Source organism: Pseudonaja textilis, chromosome 2, assembly GCF_049901715.1.
Source record: "Pseudonaja textilis isolate UNSWEBS1 chromosome 2, rPseTex1.2, whole genome shotgun sequence".
NCBI classification, from domain to species: Eukaryota; Metazoa; Chordata; class Lepidosauria; order Squamata; family Elapidae; genus Pseudonaja; species Pseudonaja textilis.
Window position 1 is genome coordinate 66548723 of NC_141991.1, and position 27663 is coordinate 66576385.

Consider the following 27663-nt stretch of genomic DNA (forward strand, 5'->3'; position numbering starts at 1 on the left):
ACCTTTAGGGGAGATAACTATATAATAGAGAAAGAGGGTAAAAGTATTACTGCTACTTTAAAAAATGATTTATATGCAATACATTGATGATCAGCTGAAGATGGCGAACTCAGTTTATAACAATGTTAAGCCACATGATGAATGTATACGTTTACAACATAGATGTCTAGGGCACATTAATTTCAAATGCTTAAACAAACTGTTGAATTGTCAGAGGGAGTAAAATTGAAACCCTGTAGCAAGTATTTACACTGTAATGCTTGTAGTCAAGAAAAGAGTAAGGTTACTCCTGCAAACAGACTGAATGGGTTTAAGACCAAAGAACCTTTAGAGGTTGTGTTTGCTGACATAATTGGTCCTAAGAAACCAAGTTTAGAAGGTGCCTGCTATATTTTGAGTATTATGGACCATTACGATACGGTTTCTGCTATCTTATGAAAAACAAAACAGAAACATTCCAACATTTCTTTAACTGGCTAAGGTTTGCCGAGAGAAAAATGAAAAGTAATTACTTTAGTAACTGATAATGGGATTGAGTTTGTTAACAAAAGATTCCAAACTATGCTGAAATTGGCTGGTGTTGAGCATAAACCTTCTGCACCTTACAGATCACCACATAACTCATTTATAGAATGAAGAGGGCAAACATTACAAGCCATGGCTCGCACTATGTTATCTGATTCAGGTTTACCTGAAACACTGTGGGGTGAGGCCATAAGGTGTAGTAACCATTTGTTGAACAATGTAGTTAATACAACAACTGATGAATTGCCATTCACTCGTTGGCATGGCAGAAAACCAAATTTAAGTTACCTACACACATTTGGAGCTCCAGCATGGGTGCATATTCCCTCACAAGTAAGACTGAAAGGGCAACATAGAGCTAAGAAGTTTTTTGTGGGTTACGAGGCCAACCATAGATCATTTAGATTCTGGGATCAAGGCACAGTTCATGTTTATTGTAGTGCTAGTGCAAAATTTCTAGAGCATGTTGGGTGGGATAAACTGGAACAGGAATCTAGCAATGATATTATTATTGACACCCAAATAGTCCCTAAAGATGATATCAGTAAACAACAAATAGCCATTAAAGAGGAGGAACAGGAGGAAGTAGGAGAACAGGCACAGGAGGAGGTAGAAGAACAGGAGCAGGTGGCACAGGAAAATCCACCAGTTAGCCGTGTGTTGCCAAGACGTTCAACCCGAGTAACACGACCACCTGATAGATATCAGGCTAGTGTTGTATGCCAAGTGAATACAGTTCCTAGTAACTATAGTGAACTAAAACTGTATCCTGCTAAGGATCAGGCTGCTTAGCAGAAAGCAATGGATAAGGAACTGGAATCATTAAAAACACTGGAGGTATACGAAAATGTTAAGTTACCATCAGGTAAACATGCCATAGGATTTAAATGGATCTATAAACTGAAGACAGATGTAGATGGGACTGTTACCCATAAAGCCAGGTTAATAGTACAAGGGTTTAATCAGACAGCAAATGACTATGATGAAGTGTTTGTACCTAGTCTGAAGGCTACTACATTAAGGGCAGCATTAGTGTGGGCAGCTAAGGAGAAATACATTGTAAATCATTTGGATGTAGAGACAGCATATCTGCATGCACCGTTGCAACACATTATATATTTAAAGAAACCTTTAGGTCTCAAAAATGATAATACTGATAACAATGATTGCTAGAAATTGAAAAAGAGTCTTTATGGCTTGAAACAATCAGGATATGAGTGGAACCAATGTATAGTTAAAGAATTAACTAAGATAGGCTTTGTAGCTGGCATGGCTGATCCATGTTTGTTTAAAAAGGAAAGTAATGGTATAGTGTCATTATAGTTATTATTTACTGATGATATAGCATTAATCACCAAAACTGAACAAGAAGCTACTGAGATAATTTCACTATTGGAAAATAAATTTAAGATAAAACAATTAGGAGAAATCAAACAATATCTTGGTTTAAAGATAGATAGAACTAGGGAACGATACAAGATCTCACAGGCAGATAAAATTAACCAATTACTAAAAAGTTTTAAAATGGAACTTTGTAAGCCGTCTAAAACACCATTGAGCCAGGAGTTTAGCCATAGTGATGTTCAAAGTCCTATTTTTGATAAGAACATTTATCAGTCTTTGATTGGTAGTTTATCTTATCTCAGTAATTGTTCAGGGCCAGATATTGCATACAGTGTTAATCAATTAGCGAGATTTAACGCTGAGCAACTGAAAGGCACTGGCAAGCTGCTAAACATGTGTTAAGATATCTAAAACAAACAATGCATTATGCATTGTATTTGGAGCCAAAAGATGCACTGAATTTAACTGCATATGCTGATGCAAGTTTTACTACAGACATAAATACACGAAAACCTACATCGGGTACTGCTGTATTATTGGGAAAAGCATTGATTGGATGGAGATCTATTAGAGAGAAACATCTAAGTTTGTCAACAATGGAGGCTGAATTCTCATGTTTGTCTTTAATATGTACAGATTTAGTTTTGTATAAACAATTATTAATTGATATGGGAATTAATGTAACAGATTCTATTGTTGTTTACGAAGATAACCAATCAGCAATACAGATGGCTTCAAATATTGCTGTTAAAACAAGAACAAAACACACAGATTTAAGATATTTGAATGTGAGTCAATGTGTGCAAAGTAAGATGATTAAGCTAGAATACTGTATGTTAGAAAACAATATAGCAGATCATTTTACAAAGGCCCAAGGCTCTATAAAGCATAAGGCTAGCTGTGAAGATTATTGACTTAGAATGTAAGGTTGTATATATTATCTTACGCAAAAGGGGAGAATGTTAGGTACATGAGTCACCTAACAGCTATTTGGGTTAGAAATATATAAACCAGGATAAACATTTTAAAACTTTAACTTTAAGAAAATGCAAAACTGTAATTAGGTGTGGTTTCTCAAACGGCCATAAGATGGAGCCAGAAACCTGGTTTGTCTTAGTCTGAGTCTCAGAAGAGAGTGTGAGTGTATCTCTGTTTCCTTCTGTTGGAAAGTATTGCCGTTCCTCCATTTCTTCTAATTGACTGATATTACTAGATTTAATGTAAGTCTGTTACTGAACTGTTTTTTGACACTGGACTTTGATATTTGGATTATCCCTGGATTGAAAACTGACTGATTTACTTGTGAATGACTTTGGATTGCTTATTTTGGACTTTGCTTAAGCCTTTCTTGAAGTAAAAACCTACATTTACTGTACAGTGTATCTGTGAACTGTGTGTGTATTATTCAAACACTTCTCTCAAATACGTCTCCCTGTATGCACTCATTCTCCTAACGGGGAATTACCTCAACAACTCCCCCCACTTTGCTAAACTGGGGATGGGTGTGACCAGCAGGTGATTCATCTGGCCCACGGCCCACGAGTTTGACAGCCCTGGCTTATGGAGTCAATGCCCACAAGAGTGTATGTGCACATCTACATACCATACTGCTTTCTTTGTACTTTATTTTTGACACCGTATTTTGCCTTGTTCTGCATAACAAGATGGACAGAAGCACCATATTGAGACAGTGATAGGTGAGAGGGTGCCATACCGTTTGATTTCATTTGAATTATCCTGCACTTCCTTTAAAGCGATGCTGAACTTTAGATTTATACGGTAACTCTTATCCACGCTGAAGATCTGGAGAAAGAGAGAAATGATCGTTCTCAGAGATCAGACATTATGAAAATTCTATCAATGGAAGTTGGTCAGGAGAGACAACAAACTTACATCCAGTGATGTGAAATTGCTCAGGGCTTGAGTTCCATTGTCTTTGGCTTCCACTTTCACCTGATATCGGCCTTTCAACATGCTGTTAAGGTTGCTTGCTATTCTGTAGGAACAGAAGGTGTTGCAGCATCAGAGATGCTTGTTCTTGGTCAAATTCTGCACTACCCTGAAGTAGACTTGCCCAGTCCCACCTCCATCTTGAAATATTTCTGCATTGGTAGAAGCTTTCATGCTTCTATTTCAAGTTTCAGGAGAGTTCAGCAGAAAACCAAATGAAGCATTTGCTAAATTGGAATCTTTAGCGTGGCATCAGAAAAAAGCTGGACATCACCAAAGACCACATCACAACAGATCCTGCTGATAACGTTTCAATAATTTAGAAGTTTGTTTTTCAGAAAATGATACAGTAAAAATGAAATTGTGTTAAATGCAATCAACTGTTATGAGAAGCCAGCAGGTGGTGATCTATGTTGTATGACGGGTGTCAAATTCGCGGCCCATGGGCCGGATGCATCACGTGCTGGCCCCACCCCTGGTTTAGCGAGGAGGGAAAAATTTCCTGATACATCACGGGATGCTGCCGTGATGATGTGAGTTTAACACCCCTGTTGTAAGAGCTACATCATACTATTAATCCATAATCTGGCTTATTATTTGATCAAAAGCATTCCATGTGAACACAGTGATTGCAATTTTCTAATCTGGGTTTAGTGTGTTCTGCTAACTATATCCAGATGGTCATTCAGCATGCATGACAGCCTCTCCTAATCATCTCCCCTCAGGAGCTGTAATCCTACATCCGGAGAGCACCAATTTAAAGTTGTTCCATGAAACCCAGGATCAGTGAAAACATTGAACCTTAAGTAGCTAAGTGATTACCTAAAGTTCTGCTCCTATTTAGCTGCTTTGAAAGCAAATCTCTCCTCCCTAACCAGTAGAAGTCTCCCAATGACCCCCAGGTATACATTCAAAGTATGTGTGTGGAAATAAAGCACTGCAGCAATCTATTGGTGCAAAAGCCAGCTCTTCCCCATAGCTTCTTGTCCTGCAAATTCCCATGGGTCTATTAAACATATCTACCCAAATATCCTCAATCACCTATTGATCAATACAAGGAAGTCAAGAGTGGGGGTTCTTAGTACACATGCCCTGCATTTACTCAATGTGACCACAACCATTTGGCAGCATTTTTAAAGCTTTCAAGCGAAGAAAACTCCATCACTTACAGGATGTTTCCCACAGAGACAGCCTTCTCCATTGTTTTTGCCACTTTGAAAACATCAGAAAACTTCTGTTCATGCCCATTGTCCTGGACGAAAACTACCTCGGAGATGCTAAATGTGATCACACCATTTTCATCTGAATCGGCATCCTTGGCCTGGAAGAGGGGGGAAAAAACATTGATGATGGACTTTGAAATATGATCAGATCCTGTCACACAGGTTGGGAGCATCCTGTTTAATTTCTTTAAAAAAACCCAAAACAACTAGGAAATCTGTACAGCTAAATAAATAGGTATTCATAATCTTACCTTGACCACAGCCACAGACAGGTCTATGGGAGAGATTTCTGGGATTATTACTGCAATGAAATACCAGATACAGATCAGTAAATCCGAACAGCAAAAGGCAATAGGTCCTGCTCTGCTGTGAGGCCAAATCACATTATAATGGACCTGCTGTCATCTACTCCCAAGCTCTATCAATACCCATTGACCGGCTGTCAGTGTGGCATTCCTCTGCCCTAGCTAGACAGATGAATGTTCCCCTCATGATTGGCTAACATAAAGAGGAATGCATATATGGAAGGAAGTGATTGAAAGAAGCTTAATGAGAACTGCAATCAGCTAGGATAGAGAGGGATGCCCCTGCCTAGCAGAAATGTCTGTTTGAATGGGCTGAAGGGAATTCTTAAAGCACACTATCACCTATCTATTGGGGGGGAGGGCAGTGAGGCATACCATGGTTGCAACTGTCCTACGGCACTGCTCTTACCAAAAGTGTCATCGACAGGATAAAACTGGGGTGCGTTGTCATTTGCATCACCAATTAAGATGACCAGGGTCTCTGCAAAAAAAAAAAAAGCCAACAAATAGATTCCAGCCATTGATATGAAAACAGTGTTGTATATCTTCCTAGAAGCTGCACATTGGAGCCATAACCTTGTTCAGGCAGAACTAGTCACATTTCCCACCAATAGCACGTGTTGCTCTCTCATTTATACAACAGTGTGGATGCGGGTATTCCTCCAGCTGTGAAGTTATTAGGAGCAGATAATCTGTGGCGATGCTTTTTTGCAGCCACCTTTCTACTCCACCTTTCTAAGACACAGATATGACAGTGGCAATACCCTAAGATAGAGAAACAAGTCTGTGATTCATTTTGTCACCCGCTCTCTTTCTACTCTGGTAATCACTGAAGCAACGGACTCTTCAGGAAACAACTGAATGAAAAATTGCTGGTGATCTTCTACCGCCGCACTATAGAGAGTATTTTAACTTACTGCACCTCTGTATGGTTTGCCAATTGCACAGTGGGAGATAGGAAAGCACTCCAGAAGGTCAATGTCATTGCCCAGAAGATCATTGGTTGCCCTCTCCCCTCTTTGGAAGAGCTTTATAGCTCCCGCTGCCTTAAGAACGTTCAAAACATTCTCAAAGATCCATCTCATCCTGGGAACCCTTTTTCTGAACTATTACCATCTGGCAGACAGTACAGAATAATAAAAACAAGGACAAATAGGCCAAAAAACAGCTTCTATCCCAGAGCAGTAACTATATTGAATTCTACTGTACAGTGGAATACTACTGCAATATCAGGGGTTTTCAATTTAATTGTATAGAATGAAAAGGATGTGTGTTTCTGTTTTATTTTTATAGTTTTTTTATGTATAATGTATACTGAAGATGGCATTTAATTTCATTGTACGAGGTGCAATGACAATAAAGTAAAGCAAAGTAAACAATGGCCGAATCTTCCCTCTATTCCCTAATACCAAGGCCACCCACAGCAGCCTTCTCCAACATTATCCATACGTAACATGGTTAGTACATCTGGAGGCCAGCAGGCAAGAGTTATGGAAGGTATTGATGAAGACAGCTCAAGTGAATGTGGTTATGAGAGAGAACAATTAAAGAACAATTAAATTACTCCCGTTGAATTAATAAAAAATCCAGTAGAAAGGAAAAGTGGGACAGATAGAGGAAGGGTGTACATCTCACAGAATTAAAAAAAAAGTATTAAAGCAAGTGTTCTTTCAGGTACCTTACCATTTCTACTGTAGGGATTTCCTACTGCAGTGAACTCATCCTTAACACACAATGTGATTTCCACTTGGGTGCACAGTTCATAGTCTATATCTGAACTATTCACAAAAAGTGATCCATTGGCTACTAGGCGGAACCAGTGCTGACATATAGTGCCAACACTGCCTGTACTGTTGAAACATGCAACAGCTGTCTCCTGGAATACTAATGAGTGGTTGGTGTCCTTATCAGTAGCCTCCAGCTCAGCTACTAACGTATGTAGGTTTTCATTCTCTGTAACGTGAATCTTTTCTGGTGGAGATGGTACAATGGTTGGGGACTCATCATTGACATCTAGCACATACACCTTCACCATGGCAATGGCAGCTTTCATTGTTTCCCCTAAGTCTGAATTTTCAGCCCGTAGAATGAGATTGAAGAATTTCTCTTGCATTTGGTCATAGTCAAGAGCAATGTCTGGGTCTAGATACAATGTGCCCTGATACCAGCCAGATCCCTTGGCGCTGGAACGAATCAGAAAGTTGCTTGAGCCTGTGCTGCTATTAATGTAGAATGAAATACGGTTGTGAATTTGTGTTTGATCGGCATCTCTGGCTTCCACAACTCCCACCAAGGCACCTGAGATAGAATTGGAATATGAAAATTAAAATAATTGCAGAGTTAAACATATACCATCCTTCTACACCCAGATAAAAATAGTAGAGGTCTACAGATCCCTTGTAAATGGCAATGGTCCATTCAAGCAAATGCTATACTCTACCTCCAGTTTCATGCATTACTTAGCATTCCTACTATTGGTTCTCAAGAATCCTTTCATGCACTATTTGGTGATTTAAACTGACTCTTATTAGATTGGCTTTGAAAATGGCAGTTATAATCTAATAACACATAAATCACTTGGTTTGCACAGGTTGCCAAACTCTTGCGTTTTTGCTTAACCCTTGACTTGGTTTACAAAGCACAACCTAGCCTCTTTGGCTACAATTGAGAAAAGTGACAACAATCTTGTTTGCTGTTTTTCTGTCAACACATGAATATTGCAGTGTAGCAAATCAAAGCTGAAAAGTAAAGAAAAAGCTAAAGATTACTCAAACCCAGTCATATATGTGATGGGATGCATGTCATCTGCCTATTTTGCATCCCTATGTCAAATGCATTATTAGTGACAATTGTTAATCACCTTATCCCTTAAGATCTGTGCAGAATACCATATATTAAAACTTTGGGTAAACTTTGGAAGAATATCATCTGCCTCTATCTAGAACATCCTCTTCAAGAAAGGCTAAGATTAGTTTTAAAAAGCCTGGGAGGTTTTCCTCTCCCCAAACGATCAAAATAATGCAATCAATGAATGCTGATCTTTAGAGCTATAGATTGCTTGCTCCTATAATAGGTATCTAGGATCCAGAGCAAGAAAGTCCAGCTTCTGGTCTTGTTATAGGGGGGATTTGGGGAAAAGAACACTCAACTAGACTGCTGTCATCTGATCCAGAAGAGCTTTGTAGGTGGTTTGTTTAGCTCCTCACTTGGGATTTTTTTTTTGAGAGCCCAGTAGCTACATTTTTTGCTTCAGGTTACCCTTCAAGATAGTTTCTAGTTTTATTTTCAGTCCAGATCAAAGAGATTCAATGAATCATACCTTGCATGCCTTCAGAAACAGAGAATTCATAATTTGAACTGCTGAAGCTGGGTGGATTGTCATTTTCATCCTAAGGAGAGAAGTACTTAAGTTATGTGGTTGCGCCGTATAGAATTGAAACCCGATTACCAAAATTACTTGTCTGCAAAATAAAAGCAAATTTCATTTCTGGAGTATTTTACACACGCCCCCTTCTCCACCAGGCACTTTACCTAGAATAGAATTTAGGTAAGAATTTCACATTGCCACCACCTCTTTCTCCAACTGCTTTAGCTCAAATTCCTGGCAAAGAGCAATGGGATTACCTCCACAGTGATGGTGACATTAACAGTGGTGTTCAACTGAGGGATCCCCAAGTCTTCTATAAGTATTGTCACCACTATCTTCCCGTTGAGTTCTACAGGAATAGCTTCTCGGTCCAAGGGCCCTTTGCTGACTAGCTCTCCAGTATCTGGGTGAATAGTGAAGTTGTTGCTGAATTCGCCAGGCATAATTTCAAAATGCAAACGGCTATTATTGGTTTCTAGGTTATCCTGATCAGTGGCCTAGGAAAAGAATTGGGGAAAAAATTAATCTTACTTCTTACTCTTCCTTGTTCCAGTCAATATTAATAGTAAGATGAAACTTCTTCAACTGGATAATATAAATTGATGAAGATTCTCAGTCATCCAAGTAGAGTTGTCTGGAAGTTAAGTCGTGGCAACTGAACTTCTTTTCTTTGAGTTTGATAAATTTTGCTGCTTATCCAAGTAGCTTATTCAGTCTGGATCACCTTTACATGCATTTGGACATTCAGAACAGCCAATGAAGAAGCAAAAATAGGCACCCAACATGCCAAGAAAGTACCAGATTAGGAAAAAATTGACTTATACTAAGATGAAGATGAATATCCCATATTTACCTTGTATGGCAAGTCCCCACATTTTTCTATGGCAGCTCTATTTAGATTTGAAGATATTATTGGTCTTAGGCTTCTCAGTCTAAACTGTAACCCTGTGGTCATGCTGAGGGAGACCATCTAACTAATAATCAGGTCTGATTCTGCTTAATATTTTGTTAGATCAACCAAGATCACTTATACCTGCTATGACAATTTCAGGAACCAAGATGGAGATAGTTAGTACTTAAACTCCTTTTACCAGAATTCATGACATATTACTTCATAGACCGCATAGAGTATCAGACTGGAGATCCAGGCCTGGAAGAGGCCAAAACCTAATGCATATAACATACTAAGCCATGTTGTGAGTTTGTTTTTGGCTTGTTATATTGTGAGAACCAAGCCAATTTATGATTGACAAAGTAAGCCGTGGTTAAATTAGCAATGTCTTAATAGGATGTGTTGCTTCCCCAACCCAGGATGTACTTTAACAACCACATTATTATTTATTTATTTAGAGTATGGCATATCACACATGGACTACCAATAACAACCACAAAAAATAAAGTACAGTATGTTTGAAGTCAGTGTAATGCATGGATACCTGTGCAATTTTATCCAAAACTAGCTGTTCATTCAATCCACTATGGCACAACCAGCACAGATTATGGAAAGGACAATACCATGCTACATCAAAAACATTTCAGCTACAACCAATAGACTATTACAACTACACGGCATTTGTAGCACACAAACCAGCTAAAGCTCTCCAAAACATCTTAACTAAATCAAAGCAACCAAAAGTCCAAGAACAAAAACCAAGAGTTTTCTACAAGATACGATGCAAAGACTGTAACAGCCCCTATATAGGATGGGCAGGCAGAAGACTAGCACAGTGCATCCATAAAGTTGAGTTTTTCTGGAATGCTGACACACTAACTAGCAGTCAGAAGACACAATGACAACTCCTTAATTTAACAACACATGACAGATTCAACCACAGTTTTAACTTTGAAACTGTAAACATACTAGGCCAACCCATATCCAGACCCATATCCAAAACCAGGGGTGTCAAACTCATGGCCCGTTGGTTGGATGGGTCATGCACTAGCCACACCCACTCTTGATTTAGCAAAGGGGGGAAAGTCGCAATACATCATGTGATGACAACGTGCTAACTGAAGTTTAACACTCCTGCACTAGAGCGTTCCTGGAAGCTTGCATTCATGGAAATCTCCCATCAATAGATACATAAAGATAAACCATTTTTACATACCATTCAAAAGAGAAAATAAAGAAACAAAGGAGGAAACAAAAAAGAGCAAAACACATCCTTTCCAAGCAACACACAAGGACCAACACAAGACAAACAAACAAATCCACCAAACTGGCAATGCAAGATACCGTATATAAACCAGGAGCAAAATCCACCAAGGATTCTACAAGTCAATCTGTATCTTAAATAAATGGAAATCTCACACCTGTTTTAAACCTATGAATATAGTGGTTTGAGTGCTATGGGTTCTCATTTGCATGGAAAGAACTCCTATTTCTTTTAAACCCAAAGGTTAAATGACCTATAATTGTGGCATTCTGAAGTTCTTGTCTATATAAGGATTGAAAACGCCATCTTTAAAAAACACAAACGCTCAGAATATCACATTCCAATGCTCCATAATTTTGGAGTAGGACTGGAAGGAAACAGGACAGTCACAATTTGGTGAAATAATCTCAGCTTCAGGTAAACTTCCAAGTTTATAATCTATAATTAAATTATTACTTCTTCTAAGAAGCAAACTATTGCGTTTTGTTTTGCTTGAAAATGCCTATTAATCCAGTTTGGGAAATGTTCTAGTAGACAAAGGAAGCTGGCATTTTGGCTTTACCTGGATCTGGATAGGCTCCATGCTGTCGCCCTCAATGACCATGAAGTTGTAGGTACCTATCACAACCGGAGGATTGTTGTTGATGTCAATCACTGTGATCTCCAATTGGGTAGAACCGATCAGCCCACCACCATCCATTGCTTGCAAAGTGGCATAATAGATAGGGCGCATCCCCCAATTTATTTTACTGCCATTGGCCACAAATATTGTACCGTTCATTGAATTCACAGTGAAATCTGCCTGGCTGCAAAATAGATAAACAAGCATGACTTTAATTGCGTGATCACACTCACTTAGCAAGAAAACGGTGACGCATGCTCTTTCTATTCCTCTGCTAATTATTGCACTGTATATACTTACATGCTCTTAGGCAGTAACTGGTAGGTGATCTCTCCAAACTTTCCACTATCTGGATCAATGGCCTGCAAAAAAAAAGAAAGAAAGAAGAAGAAACAGTTAGTTTATCATGGGTTCTTCAGGATTTGAAGTCTGCAACTCAGGAAGGAGAGAATTGGGATATAAATAGGTTTCATTTCTACTAATAAATACTGTAATTGCTTTGAAGGAATTTATAGCAGATCTTAAAGCCAAATCATTTGTTGCTACATTTATAGAAGAAAAATGGAAATATATCTACAGTATGTGCAGGATAGAGAATCATTTTGGTGTAGGGGTTGGCATCAGTCTAGAAACCAGGAGACTGTGAGTTCTAGTCTTGTTTTAGGTCACAAACCATCTTAGTGACCTTGGGCTAGTCACTTTCTCTCAATCCTTGGAAGGAGGCAACGGCAAACCTTTCCAAGAAAACTACAGGGACTTTTCCAGAGAATTGGACATGACTAAATGGAAGGTTAAAGAAATATGCAGGTTGTGGAGAAACAAGGAGCATAATCAGTGGTGGGACTCAAATAATTTAACAACTGGTTCTCTGCCCTAATGATTTCTTCCAACAACCAGTTCACCAACAACCGGTTCTCCTGAAGCGGTGCGAACTGGTTGAATCCCACCACTGAGCATAATATCCTACGGGTGTAAAACAGCCATAAAGTCCTAGAGGTAATAGGCCCTTCTATCTCCATTGTCTTTAGCACCAAGAGTCCCAAAAGACATAGAGTTTTCTTACTGTAATATTAGAAGCTACAATGGAACCAGGCGGGCTGTCTTCCAATACCAAGAGCTTGTAATCAGTCTGTCTGAATTCAGGCCTGTGATCATTGATGTCAATAAGATGGATGGTCACCGTGGCAAAAGAACAGCAATCAACTCTCCTTCCACTAGTATCATTTGCTATAATCTGTTAGCATACAAAAGCATCAAATTAATAAACTCATCTCATGTATAAGAGTCACTGTATCAGTCAGATGGGTGGCATAGAAATTGAATGAATCAATGAATCAGTGAATCAATGAATAAAGGCTGATAACCAGAAGAGAATTTCCTTCAGGATGAATCTTACTGTCTCAGGTAGAAACAGGCATTCATGCACATTGTTTAGCCCATTAGCCCCTTTGAGGTAAGCAAGATCAAGAAACAGAAGAGATGCTGTGTCACTGGATAGAATTGTAACCACTCAATCTTATACCAAACAGAATCAAACCTGGTCCATCCCAGCCCTGAAAGGACCTAATGGTAAAGACTGCAATGACGACACCATTAAAGCCAACCTCGTTAACAAATTCTTTGGCTCAGTATTTGTAAACAGCAATGGATCATGCCCAGTATTTCCTAGTCAATCCACAGATAACTACAATGATCTAATACATATCGATTTTACAGAAGGTAATGTTGAAAAAGCACTATGCAATCTAAAACCATCTCCATCTATTGGACTGGACAGAATATGTGCCTACTTCTTAAAAAAGCTATCCACTGCCATAGCCGAACCTCTAAGCATAATCTTTGAAAAATCTTTCAGGACCAGCTTCTTGCCAAAACTATGGTCACAAGCCATGGTCACCCCCATCTTCAAAAAGGGAGACCCCAGCCTAGTTGAAAATTACAGACCAATCTCTTTATGCTGCGTCACCTGTAAACTCACGGAATCAATTGTTAATCAATCCATCATCCTCCACTTAGAGACAAACAACCTACTCTCTAATAAACAATTTGGTTTCAGGAAAAAACTACCCTGTAATCTGCAAAAAATGTATGGATGACACAACTCAATCAGGGCAAAGCAATAGATGCAGTCTACATAGCCTTCTGTAAAGCTTTTGATTCAGTGATACACAACAAACTACTCCTAAAACTAAAATCTTACGGTATCTCTGGACACCTGTACAACTGGATAGAAGCATTCCTGTCAAACAGACAACAGATGGTCAAAATTGGGAGCGTCCTATCAAATTCTGTACCTGTCAACAGTGGTGTCCCCCAAGGCAGTGTTCTAGGACCAACTCTTTTCATACTCTACATAAATGACCTCTGTGGTCATATTAAGAGCAACTGCATTTTCTTTGCTGATTATGTAAAGCTATTCAACACCACAGACAATACTGTTATCCTTCAAAAAGACCTCAACTATGTATCAGAATGGTCAAACAAATGGCAACTTCAAATCTCAATAAATAAATGCTCTGTCTTACATATTGGCAAAAAAAATCAGAAAATAAAATACAGGCTGAATAGTCAAGACCTTGTTGATGATCCAAACTCTGTCAAGGATCTTGGAGTACTCATCTCTAATGATCTAAGTGCTAGAGCCCACTGTAACTACATAGCCAAAAAGGCATTAAGAGTTGTTAACCTAATCTTATGTAGCTTTTTCTCTGGTAATATTACACTAATAACTAGAGCATACAAAACATTTGCTAGACCAATACTCAAATACAGCTCATCAGTCTGGAACCCGCATTACGTATTAATACAGTTGAGAAAGTCCAGAAATATTTCACAAGAAGAGTTCTCCATTCCTCTACTCGTTGCAGAATACCTTATGCCACCAGACTTGAAATTCTAGACCTAGAAAACCTAGAACTATGCTGCCTTCAGTCTGATCTAAGTATAGTATATAAAATTATACATTGCAATGTCCTACCTGTCAATGAATACTTCAGCTTCAGCCATAACAATACAAGAGCACACAATAGATACAATCTCAAGGTTAATCACACCAAACTTGATTGCAGGAAATACGACTTCAGCAACAGAGTGGTCAATGTCTGAAATACTCTGCCTGACTCTGTGGTTTCTTCCCCAAATCCCAAAACTTCAACCTTAGACTGTCTACTATTGACCTCACCCCTTTCCTAAGAGGTCTGCAGGGAGCGTGCCTAAGTGCACCAAAGTGCCTACCGTCCCTGTCCTATTGTTTCTTTTATTCTTCTTATATGTATCCATTTATTCATAACTATGTTTGTACTTATACCTATTATCTTGTAAGCAATTGACAAACCAAATAAAATAAAATAAAATAAAATAAAAAATAAAACCAGGATTGTTTTAAGTTTCCTTTCTTATGCTTAATGGCTCATCATTCTTTCCCATTCCCCAAGTTCAGATCTACACTTATTATCTAGAGTAGCCCCACAGCCAGATGGGGAATTAATTAATTAATTCTTGACATTTGTGAAGAAGGGATAGCCATATCCTTGGCAGCAGCTAGATGGGGATTATTTGGTTGCACGATTCATAGTAGTACCAGTTTCCATATAGTCTGAGATCTGCAGAGTATAGATGCAAATGTACCAGGTATTCCCCACTTACATCATCTACAATAAAGCTGTCTAAGGAGTAATTCAGTGCTCAGAGGAAAGATTATTAAAGTGTTGATTTTGGTTACATTTACCTTTCTATTTTTCTCACCTCCACACTCATAGTAGTTGTAGTTTCAAAATCCACAAGGCTTGAATTTCTGACTAGCACTTGAACAGTGCCTTCATTTACAATCTGCCTGGGTGACACTGTGAATGCCAGTGCATCAGGGCCTCTCAGAGACAGCTGGAAAGTTCCATTTTCACCCTGTTCAATAGAAAAGACAGGACATTCCGAAAGAACTCTATCAACCAGGAGAATTGATTAGTACCAGCCAGGGGAGTGACAGCTGGTTGGGATTTTTGGCAATAGAAGATAGCAGGTAGTAGTGTATTGGTTTTCTTTTCTTTTCTTTTTTCTTTTTGCCTGCATTCACTCCTGAATTTTCCTGGAGCTGCAAAATTTCAGTTGTGAAACAAGATTTTTGTAACAATCTCCTAGAAAAGCAAAAGACTAATGATCTTGGAGTGACATTGACCTACCTCTCAATGTCACAATAAAGCACATTAAAATATTTTATCAAATGAGCCAAAGTAATTAGTTGAACAGTTAGCTTGTGTTCTGAATGCAGACGAACATTCAATAAGTATATTTAAAACAAGTAAAAGAGAGAAGTTACTGCTGGCAAAAAAAACAATGATTGATTCTCTTACCATTTAACTGGAATGACCTGATTTCAGCGAACACAACAATGAACTTTTCCCAGCTCATTTGTGGGATTATACTGCTGTATTGGCAAATTCAGTGGGACGATATGAAATATGTTCATCATTAAAGAGAAATTAAAGAAATATGTGGATTCCACTGCCTCAAACAGACAGGCACATAGACAATTTTCTACCAGTGCCAAACTCAACTTCTAGTGACTTCATAGACATGTCTTCATAAAGGCTTTTTTGGCAAAGCATGGTAATATTCTGCCATTGCTTTCTTCCGAAGGTTTAATAATTTTTAACTTTCTAATTTAGTCTACAACGTAATTATTTCATGGCAGTCTCCAATCCAAATACCAAGGAGATCCAGTGCCGCTTAGCCTAATTCTGTTACGTTCTAATTGGTCAAAAAAATTTAAATCTGCCTTTAGTCCAAATTCAAACTCCTAGTTTTCAGTGAATGAAGCAGCAGGCTGGTTTTGCTAGAAGGTCAATCACATCAGAGGTGGTCTTCAGCAGGTTCTGACCAGTTCTGGAGAACCGGTAGCGGAAATTTTGAGTAGTTCAGAGAATCTGCAAATGCCACCTCTGACTGGAGATTTTACAGTATCTTTCCCCTGCCACACCCACCAAGCCACTCCCACAGAACCAGTAGTAAAACATTTGAATCCCACCATTAAAATACATCCAGCCTTGTTCTGAACTGATATGTTTTACTCTAGCTTTGTACGAACTACATGAAGATGTCTAATTCATCCACTGTTATGTAGCAGTTTAAAGTGTTACACTAGAATTGGAAAGACCCAAGGTGTTTCCACACTCCCCCATGGAAAATCATGGAGTGACTAGGGGACATTTGGTGGCTGTCAGCCCAATCTACTTTGCAGGGGTGCTTGTTGTGGGGATAAACTACACTATAGGAATCCACCATGTAATCCCACCTAGAGCATTTGAAACAGATCAAAAGCTAACAAAATCCCCAAACCCTCACCTTGTCAGGATCATAGGCTACAATGCTGAGGTTGGTCACAGGTGTTCTAGCGGAAGCATGTTCCTCGATCTGACCTGAAAAATTGACCTCTGTGGGGCCCTTGAAGTTGCAGGGTGGACCCGTGCACAAATAAAACTGAGGTTTGTTATCGTTGACATCATTGATGTGGATGGTCACCTGGGAGGTCACTTGTGCCACTTCATGGTAAATGTTCAAGTTTTTTTCTCGAGCCTGTCCATTGAAACAAGAGAGATCGCTTAGTTTAGTAGGTCTACTTAGTTTAGTAATTTGATGCTTTTGTATACTAAAATATTTTCGTATACTAACAGGCCTTTGACAAAAAGTAGGGGTAGAGGAAGACATAGACCAACCCTTTCCCAGGGCTGCTTTGCTACTCACAACAATCTGAAATTGCACCTCTTCACCTGGCACACCTTCTCGGTCCAGGTTACTACTCACAGTGATGACTCCTGTGGACTGGTTCACTGTAAAGAGGCCGCTGGCATCTAGAGAGAGAGATAATCAGAAAAGTGTCTTATCAGCAGTGTTGAACAAGTTAATCCTTCACCAAGGATGGCCATTGTGTTCGGCTTTTAATTTGGACTTGAAGAGAGGGGTGTGCTTTTGTAAGAGGCTGTAGAGATTCTCAGTCATCCAGATCATACTTGTCCCAAAGATGGTTTTTTCATGAGGCAACAGGACTTTCTTGTTTTTTCTTTGAAGACATTTTGCTTCTCATCCAAGAAGCTTCTTCAGCTCTGACAGGATAGTGGGGAATGGAAGGATTTATGTTCCTTGCAGACTACAGGAACCAGGAGCAGTACTCAGGTGACCCTGAGGACACAGATAAACCTCCAAGTGTCCTTAACGGCCCTCTAAAAAGATGCAAATGACCAGCTGTCTACAAGGAATATAAATCCTTCCATTCCCCACCATCCAATCAGAGCTGGAGAAGCTTCTTGGATGAGAAGTGAAATGTCTTCAAAGAAAAAACAAGAAAGCACAGTTTGCTCATGAAAAAAGCATCTTTTGTATAAGAACAATTTTCTAACCTCTTGGTATGTTATAGGACCCCAACCAGACCCTTTGACACCCTTTTCCTCCTACTCTTGGGATGGAGAGGCAAGAAAAGGTTTAAGATTGCAGTCATCCAACATAGTCAAGTTCAGGGGTGGGCTTCAAAAATTTTAGCAAAGGGTTCTCTGCCTCTTTGCTTGGTAGGCATGGCCATGGTGGGCGTGGCCTACTTGGCCTCCTACACCATGGCGCGGGGGGGACTTTTTTTGCTCTCCCCGGGCTTCAGATGCTTTTTTTGAGCCTCTGGGAGGGCAAAAACGGCCTCCCTGGATTCCAGAGGCTCTCTGGAAGCCAGAAAGGGGCCCATTTCCGGCTTCCAGAGAGCCTCTGGAGTCCAGGGAGGCCATTTTTGCCTTCCCAATCTTCCAGGAGGCCTATTTTTTGCCCTCCCCAAGCCGCCTCACGCACCCTGCACTTACCTGCATCCAAAATGGGCCATGTGGGGACTCCTGGGAGGGAAGGGGAAGGATGGGTAGGGCCAGCCAGGAGTGGCATCTGGGTGTTCTTCGAACTGCACAGAATCTTAGCTAGGTAGGGGCTCTCCTGAACCTTGCGAACCCCCAGCAGCCCACCCATGGTCAAGATTAAGCGATGAGACTATTTCTGGAGCTGTCCATCGCATGGATAAACAGTTGACTGTGAGAACGTAAGTTCAATATACATAGAAGACATTATCTGACTGTGGGAAAAGTTATAATGCAAAGGAAACCAAGAAGACAACTTGGGAAGAATGTGATAGGTGCCAGGCTTTCTGCTGTAATGTGTCAGAAAAGGACTGAACATCAGCTATGATTTCCTAAGCATAAGGGTGTTGCTCTGCATTTTGTAGACATAAAGTATCAATATAGTAATTAAAAATTAGAGGCATATGCATAATTAATTTTATGGTTGTAGACAACAGGAATCATAAACTGTCTGCACATCTGATACCCCTCTTCCCCAGACTCTTTACTCACTGACGACACTGTAAAGGATTACATCATTCACATCTTTGTCCTTGTCAATGGCCAGGACTGTCATTACAGGAGTGCCCTAGAAAGAAGAAAGCCTGAATTAGATACAACCTATTTTGTACCCACACAGTATGTAAAGAAAGAACCTGATTTGCCAATGTGTTCATCAACTCTTGCAGCTGTGCACAATTCTAGCTTTATAAAAAAGAAATAAAAGATAAACCATCTTCCAACAAGGAAATAAAGCGATCCACCTTCTAGATAAATCATTGCTGATCAGGAAAATAATTTCAGGTGTCTAAAAAAGCAATTCTGTCTTGGTCTCCAGGAGACAATTTGTTCAGGATGCTGCTTATAAGTGCTATGTGCTTAGAGCTCAAAGCATTGTTAGAGAACCCACATACCCACTTTACGGTCTGTTTCTGTTGCTCCCCTCTGGGAAGAGGTTTTGAAGTATTTCTAGCAGGACTTCCAGACTATAACAGCTTCTCTATGCCATCCATCTGGTAAATGTGCAAGATTCATTTCTCTCACCACAAGTACATGTATACATTGGATCTAGACCGTATTGTTTCTCTGCGTCATATAACGTATGTGGGTATATGCATAATTTTGTGTTTTATTTATTTTGTCATGTTTATGTAGTGTATATTGGAGATGGAGACCCTTTGAGAGCTGTACGCAATGAATTTTCATTTTAATGTGTGCCAATCGGTGTACATTCAAAGTGACAATAAAGTTATTCCATGTCTATGACAAGAAGCAATGGAAAAGCACTCAAGAATCTGCTCTGGCTGGTTTTTAAAAAACATTTTGTCAGCATGAAGTCATATACTATGTACTTTCATTCAGATTCATTTTGGAAGCAAATATTGATGACATTTAAAACTTAAAGATGTCACCAGGTTGACTTGCAGGAAGAGGAATTAGATCAAGCATATATTCAGTGTGTTTACTTTGGATTATATAAAAAAAATACTAGAACCAAGTGACTGGTAGAAGATGAATACATTGTTTGGGCAAACATGATTTGACACAAGGAATTTGTCACCTGTAACATTTTTTGTTCTCAAGGGAAAGGACACAGAGGCAAAATGAGGATTCACGAACACAGAACTGGATTTCACCACCTGTTATAACTATTAACTTCCCTCTGTCTTTTTTAAAATGAGATCTTAGATGTGATGTCACAATATCCACTTTTCTTTTTAAAAAATCCTCCTCTTCCTCACAGGCTGCTCTTGTCAGGGTTATATTACAATACTGAACTTTGCAGCTTAATAAAAAATGCTATGTGGTGGTCAATGTATATCAATATACATTGGCTTCTCTGATGATGATCTCAATATACAGAAGACTGGGGTATTTGTATATCTTTGTCTGATATGACAGCTGCAATTTATCTTGGAGAATAAAATTCTGACTATAGTGATTCATGCTTTGATGAGTTATCTGTAAAAGTGATTAAAAACTTCAGCAACCACGAAATGAGCTGTACATTATATAAAATTTGGATTAATGCCACTGGCACTCCACTAGTTTCCATGCACCAATGAAAACTAGCATGATGTAGGACTAGGATAAATGAGGTAGTAGTATACAGCCCTTTAGATATAAGGTAAAAAGCTGTTTGGCAGCACATGTGGGAATTCATGTGGCTCTTGTCTACTACTTCTTACAGTGCTTGCAATGATGCATGACTTAAGGTGCTTGCAACTGTGTACAATCCAAAGTGCACTGAAGATGTCTCCTTGAATGGAGGTGAAACATTTGCAACCAACTTGCCAAGCTCAGAGTTCAAACAAACAACACAACTACCAACCTGCGCTACTAATACGCAAAGACATTTCATGCAGGAAACTGCTTTGCTGTTCACAAGGAAATAAATTGCTTGCCAGGCCAAAATGGAACGACCAACTTTCTGAATCAACCTGCCAATGATTTCTGATTTTGGAGGGGAAAAAAAATCTCCTCACTCTAGAAGATAAAGCAGAATCTTCTCCATGGGAATTGTGGAGCTACCTACTGAGGAATTTTAGAAGGAAATATATTTGAATTATGTAGGCTTTCAATATAATGCCTCTGTTTATATTTTTAATTCAATGCCATCTCGTGATTTTACTATGCTTAGCCCCCAAATGGATTTAGTAGGAAATTTTGAAATTTATGATTTGAAAGCCAGGGTCAGTTTGGTGGCAGTATTAAGGTACTCAAGAGGCCAGATCATGTCTACCACTCATAATCCACTCTCTGGGATTAACTGATTGATATGACCCTATTCTATTCTTGCTTACTGTGTTCAGGCTGTAGGGATGGACATAGCTTCATTCTGAGAATACAAATTCATATATAGATATATATAGACACACACACAAAAGGTGATAATTTTACTGTATCTAGGGAAGGTGTTGGGTTTTGTCATATACAGGTGAAAAAATTCTTACCAGAGGGCAGTTCTCTGAGACTGAGGCCACATATGGCTCTCCCAAAAACCCTGGATCCAGATCTGGTACATCAATAACTGTCACAGATATATACGCCGTATTGTTCTGCTTGATAAAAGAACCGTCCCACATTCCCCCATTGTCCTATAATAGACAGAAGCAACCATAAGTCATTTGAATTGACATTTTACCTATCTATGTTTGTACTGTGATGAATCCCTGTATTTTGATGTAACTGAAAACATACCTAGAGCATCTAGAAGATTGCATTTCCATAAAAAAAACCTTGAAAAACACCTGTTCTGATTTTTTTCTGAATAAATACCTGGATCTAAAGATCTTCTTTCATAGTGTTGCAATAGCAATAGCAATAGTACTTAGAATTATATACTGTTTTATAGTGCTTTACAGCCCTCTCTAAGCAGTTTACAGAGTCAGTCCCCAACAATCTAGATCATCATTTTTTCCCCCAACAATCTGGGTCATCATTTTTGCCCCCAACAATCTGGGTCATCACTTTACCCACCTCAGAAGGATGGACTGAGTCAACCTTGAGCCTGGTGGGATTTGAACTGCCAAATTGCAGGCAGGCAGCAGGTAGCAGAAGTAGCCTGCAGTACTGTATTCTAACCACTGCTCCACAGAGGCTCTAGATCTGTATCTAACTGTAATAGGTTAATTGTTCTGAATAGTAAACTTAGAACTGAGAGTGATGGAGGGTTTTTAAAAACAGTTTTTTGATTGCCTATCTAAATCAATGATTTTAGAACTTGATCTTATTACACCATTGTGGAAAAATATTATCTAAGAGGTTGGCTTTTGCTAGCTTTATATAAATATGGAAGAATCCATCTCAATTCATCTCTTGGAATAATCTAAATCAAGAATTGAAAGATACTCTTTCTCAGACCTACTTAACAAGACTACCCAGGTAGGTAACTTAATTAGAAAGGACAATTAATTGATTTTATGTGAAAGCATTTATGTATTTGTCTTCTCTGTTCCTTGCCCTTTTCCTCTCCAAACAACTTAAATATATATATATTTGGACATTTGGCTATAATGTTATAAAAAAACATGGTTTCTCTAAAACCTTTATCTTATGTAGGATATTACTTCTCTTAAAATGTAGTTGAATTAAAATGCAGCATCTGCCAGATAAACCAAGTTTTCCAAATATAATTGTTATACAGGTTTGTCGATATCTAAACAATCTAGCAAACTCTCTTCCACAATCCAATATCTAAAAATATATTGGTCTACATTTTTAATCACCCCAGTCAATGCAAGATAATAATAATTGGGAATCTATCTCTGTGAAAGGTTCTGAGGGGTGGAGAAGAGGGGAGAGGGAAGACCAAAAGAAGAAATGGTTTTGTGTAGTTTTAACAGATTTTAACCCCACCCACCCACCCAATGGCAATAACGTTTAAACTGAAGCAGGTACAGATAGAGAGATAGTTATTTACAATGTACATCTCATTCCTAAACTTTTCCTGAAGTTGTTGAAGATTTTTCAAGATCTCCTTTAGCATCCTACAAGTCTGGAATTCATCAAATGGCCAGCATAGAGCAAACACAGAGCCAAACCCCTACCTAAATATTCCATTATTATCCACAACTTTCTGCTTTTCAAATGGGTGCTACAATATTTTTTGACATTAGGAACATCACAATAGTTGACAGCCATTATTTCCTGCTGATGTGGTCAATGTCATCCTTGGCTTCCTCCAGATTGATGATTTTCACAACTCCTGTACTGCTGCATTCAGTTATCAGTGCTTTGAAGGAAGAAGGAGCCCTTCCCAGTGTGCTCCAGGTTGATGAAAAGCTCCTCGGGATTCTGTATTCTGGGCATCTGCTTGGTTACTGGTGAGCATGGTGCAGATCCAGAGGAGGAGGAGGAAGGACAGTCTCAGTTATAACAGTGCCTTCCCACTGTTTCCTAATCTGATTTGGTTAATCTAGGACCTGCATTGCCAACAGAATACTTAACAAACCATACTACATTATCCTATCTAGTTCTTGCCCTACTGTTAGTCATAGTACAAATAAAATCTGCTCAAGACGTAGATGGAGAGGGAAATACTCATGCTGGAATCCCCTATCCAGTTTTCATCAGACAAATGTTGCTACATGTGAATTCTAGGAGTTGCAGTCTTAGCACACTCATGGGCTAATTGTTGGAACACCAATACACAGTGCCTTATTCATGGCAATTAAGCACCTAGTTTTTCTTCTCCACAGAAATGGTATTATCATCCCTTCCCTGCCTCTGACTATTTCTAAGTCTCACCGTAGCAAAGATCTTGATTCGATAGAAAGTGCTCTTATTGTTGTAACTGAGTGAGCCATTCAACACCACAGTGCCATTTTGCAGAATGTTAAAAAGCTGATTATTCTCTGCATTGTTTGGGATGACCTGTAAAGAAATTGCATGGTAGAAACATGTACGGTTACAAAAAAAAACACAAAACTTTGCCTCGAATAAAATACACATTCCTCAAGGATGACTTTGTGGCAAGTTCTGAAGATATTATAAATTAGTTGATGGTGGGGGGAAGTATATCTATTTATAACAGACTCAACCAGTAAAATAACCTTCTCCAGTGGTCAGTTAAATTCTTAGCTTATCTAGCCACATCTAGTAACAATGGTTGCAGTGGCCAAGGCTCATGCCATTACCATTTTAACCTACCCAGCTGGCTTCTGACGAGCAAAGTAATGGGGAGGAAGCTGGATTCACATATTAACTGTCTGATTCATTTAGCACTTGCAGTGATTTGCTTAAGAACCATGGCAAAAAAAGGGGTGTAAAATTATGTGGGACTCACTTAATAACTGCCTCGCTTAGCAAGAGAAATTCTGATCCCAATTGTGGCTGAAAGACGAGAACTAGCTATATGTCTTAACTAGATTCCATTTACAATTTTAAAAAGTAACAATTTTTCAATACCTTCACACATTCTCATGTCCAACTAACCTTTGAAATTCTTGTACTGCATGTATCTTATTTTTAATTCCATTTTTATTAATGCAAATATGCAAATTCACAGATATATATTAATCAAAATTCTCCATTATGATTATGTAAATTAACCTGATGTCTTTAAATGGCCTTGATATAAAGCATCTTCTGCCATTAGACAAACATTACTTAGAATATGTTCAAAATGCTAGCATCAGAACATTCACTTATCTCTATTTATCTATCATCTATCCATCCATCCATCCACCCATATCTATCTATCTATCTATCTATCTATCTATCTATCTATCTATCTATCTATCTATCTATCTATCTATCTATCTATCTATCTACCGTATTTCCCCATGTATAAGCACCCCCTTTGTATAAGCCACCCCCCCAATTTTTGGACTGTGAAGTTTTGAAAAAAATATTTTATTAGAGAAACAAGTTATGAAGAAAGAAAATTTACAAAGAAACAAAATTCGACGTCTAGATCTACAACATCGGTCATGCGCCGAAGCGGTGCGGCGACGCTAGCAATCTACGCATCGGGCAGAGTAGGAGCGAAGCATTCAGGCCGATGCCTAGCGTATGCATTTCTATCGCGTACTCGCACTCGTAATGTATCATCATGTACAATTTTTACAAAAAGTATAGCATACTGCTGGAAAACCAGTTTATTCCTACTTTATTATTTTATGCATTTTTCACGTATAAAAGTGTACCTGCTTTGTATATGCCACCCCCTACTTTTTGGGCTTGAAAATTTTGGAAAAAGGGTGGCATCAAAGGTATTCTATCATCTATCTATCATCTCTAATCTATCTACCCTTTTTTTTTTTTTTTTTTTATCTGGTTTTTATATTAAAAGGGCCAGGTCTTGTTTTCTGGCCCTGAAAGTGGCGGGCTGCTTTTTTGGGTTGCATTCCCACCACCTTGCTCATCGGCGGGCAGCTGTTGCCCGTGTAGTGGGGCACTTCTTTTGGGGGGGGGGGGGGGGGGGGGGGGGGGGGGGGGGGCTTGAGAACATGTTTGGAACCAACCGGGGCGGGCCCCCCCCGCCCCCCACCCCCCCCGGCGGGCCCCCCCCCCCCCGGGTGGTTTATATAGGCCATTTGGGGAGGGGCTTAACACGTGCTTATAAAACATCTATCCCTTGGGGGGGGGGGTTTGGGGGAGAAACAGGGTATCTATCATCTATCATCTATCATCTATCTATCACCTATCTATCATCTATCTATCTATCTATCTATCTATCTATCTATCTATCTATCTATCATCTATCTATCATTTATCTATCATCTATCTATCTATCTACCGTGTTTCTCATATAATAAGGCCAGGTCTTATTTTTTCTGAGCCCTGAAAAAATGGCTAGGCTGTCTTTTCGGGGTTGACTTAATTCCCCCCCACCTTGCATCATCGGGCGGGCAGCGACGGCTTGGATGTTGACCTCGGTGTTGGTGGGGCACTTCGTATCGGGGTCAACGCAGGCAGCACCATATCCGTGTGTGCAACAAAGTACTTCCTAACGGCTAGCCCCCCCCACCATTCCCCCACATTTTGCATGTTTTAATATAGGCCTTAATTTGGGGGAGGGGCTTAATTTCATTTCATGCTTATAAAACATGCTGGGACTTCCTATTGGGGGAGGCCGTATTGTGAAGAAACAGGGTATCTATCTATCTATCTATCTATCTATCTATCTATCTATCCATCCATCCATCCATCTATCATCTACCTATCTACCTATCTATCATCTATCTATCTATCTATCTATCTATCTATCTATCTATCTATCTATCATCTAGCTATCTATTTATCTATCTATCTGTCCTATCCTATCCTATCCTTCCATCCATCCATCATCTCTATCTGTCTGTCTGTCTGTGTCTGCCTGTCTGTCTGTCTATCTATCTATCATCATCATCATTATTATCTATCTATGTGTCATCTATCTATCTATTTGGCATATGGCATATCATACATGGACTTGCAATATATATTAACTTTTCACTTAGATTAAAAAACACAGAAAAATATGAATATTAAAAAAGTCTATATTCAGATACCAATCTCTAGGTAATCTAACCATTGAAGCGCAGCATTGTTTATGTAAAAAAAGATCAGATATTGGATCAGATATGCACTCAGCTTATAAAATGCCTATAATGTGATCTAGAGTTTGACAGTTTTTCTCAATGGAAATGGGTTGCTGGACGCCCAGAAACAGGTAGGTGTGTAAATTACCCTACCCAAAAGTGCCAGGTTTGAATTATCATGCCAGCAATGGACAACCTTGAATATGGTTCATACCTCACACCTTGCATCTGCCAGGATTCACCATATGAGGGGTACAGCATCCTCCCCTCAGTGTGACTGTGGGGGTCCTACTCACCTCTAGGATTTTATAGGATACCCATCCAGCATTTTCACTGTCAAGATCCACAGCTTTCACATGATAGATTGGGGTACCAATTGGTGTGTTCTGGAAGAGAGTTAAATCAGTTTGCAGGCTTGAAGGTTGGAGTGAGTTGAAGGAAGAGCAATAGAAGCTACGTATAATATCCAAAGCTAATATACAAACCATTAACAGAACCACACATGCTTTGAAAATTATTCTCAATAATTGCCTTGGACCTCGCACAAGCGCAACACTTTTCTGCTTTGATTAAACAAAGTGAACCTGAAAAAAAAGATACCACTGCTTGAAGAGCTGTATTAACTACTAGTGCATTCTTTAAAACAGTGGCACCATTACTGAGTACTTTAAAGCAATTGGGCTGCTTTAATCAGTAGGAAGGAGGTGTTGTAAAGTCCAAAGTACTTCCTCTTGACTATCTTGGAAAAGAGCATCGTCGTATTAAAAATTATCTAATAAGGTGAATCCCTTGGTTATTTGAGAAAAAAAAAGAATGACAAAATTAGAAGTTACGGCATTCTTCCTTAACCTTTTCCATGTATGTGTTGTGATTCACCGGCAGCTGATGCAAACAGCAGTGGAATCAGACAGTGGGGAAAACGGGGACCAGTCAGGGAATCTGGAGAGGACTTGGACAAGGGTCCTGCGTCTGATGCAGAGATGGGGCCAGTGTTGAGGCATTCCTTGTTAGGAGAATGAGTGCAATCAGGGAAACGTAGTGAGAGTGATGTTGAATAACACATGACCAGCATATAGATACACTGAATAGTAAAATGTAGGTTTTACTTCCAGTAAACGGGTAAACAAAGTCCAACAAACAGTCCAAATCATACACGGTTAAAGCAGTTAGTATCAGTCCAGGGATAATCCAAAAACAAAGTCAAGTATCATAAACAAAGTTCAGTAAATGCTCCATCTTATGGCTGTTGGAGGAACCTCAGCCAATCACCATTACAGCATTCTCTTA

The 27663-nt window shown here is 39.2% G+C and overlaps 1 protein-coding gene across 1 annotated transcript in view; it reads right to left on the reverse strand.

The window, feature by feature from the left end:
• CDHR2 (cadherin related family member 2) overlaps positions 1 to 27663 on the reverse strand; it is a 60535-nt gene that overhangs the window by 7510 nt on the left and 25362 nt on the right. The window contains exons 6-23 of the mRNA XM_087923164.1: positions 26673 to 26762; positions 23600 to 23725; positions 21304 to 21447; positions 18863 to 18938; positions 17229 to 17335; positions 16830 to 17060; positions 15237 to 15392; positions 12556 to 12726; positions 11793 to 11854; positions 11433 to 11676; positions 8972 to 9211; positions 8667 to 8736; positions 7031 to 7645; positions 5757 to 5828; positions 5294 to 5343; positions 4989 to 5140; positions 3763 to 3865; positions 3584 to 3672 (exon numbers count right to left, since the gene is read on the reverse strand). Coding sequence (XP_087779290.1) covers positions 3584 to 3672; positions 3763 to 3865; positions 4989 to 5140; positions 5294 to 5343; positions 5757 to 5828; positions 7031 to 7645; positions 8667 to 8736; positions 8972 to 9211; positions 11433 to 11676; positions 11793 to 11854; positions 12556 to 12726; positions 15237 to 15392; positions 16830 to 17060; positions 17229 to 17335; positions 18863 to 18938; positions 21304 to 21447; positions 23600 to 23725; positions 26673 to 26762 — 2798 coding nt within the window. The remainder of the gene's footprint in view (positions 1 to 3583; positions 3673 to 3762; positions 3866 to 4988; positions 5141 to 5293; positions 5344 to 5756; positions 5829 to 7030; positions 7646 to 8666; positions 8737 to 8971; positions 9212 to 11432; positions 11677 to 11792; positions 11855 to 12555; positions 12727 to 15236; positions 15393 to 16829; positions 17061 to 17228; positions 17336 to 18862; positions 18939 to 21303; positions 21448 to 23599; positions 23726 to 26672; positions 26763 to 27663) is intronic.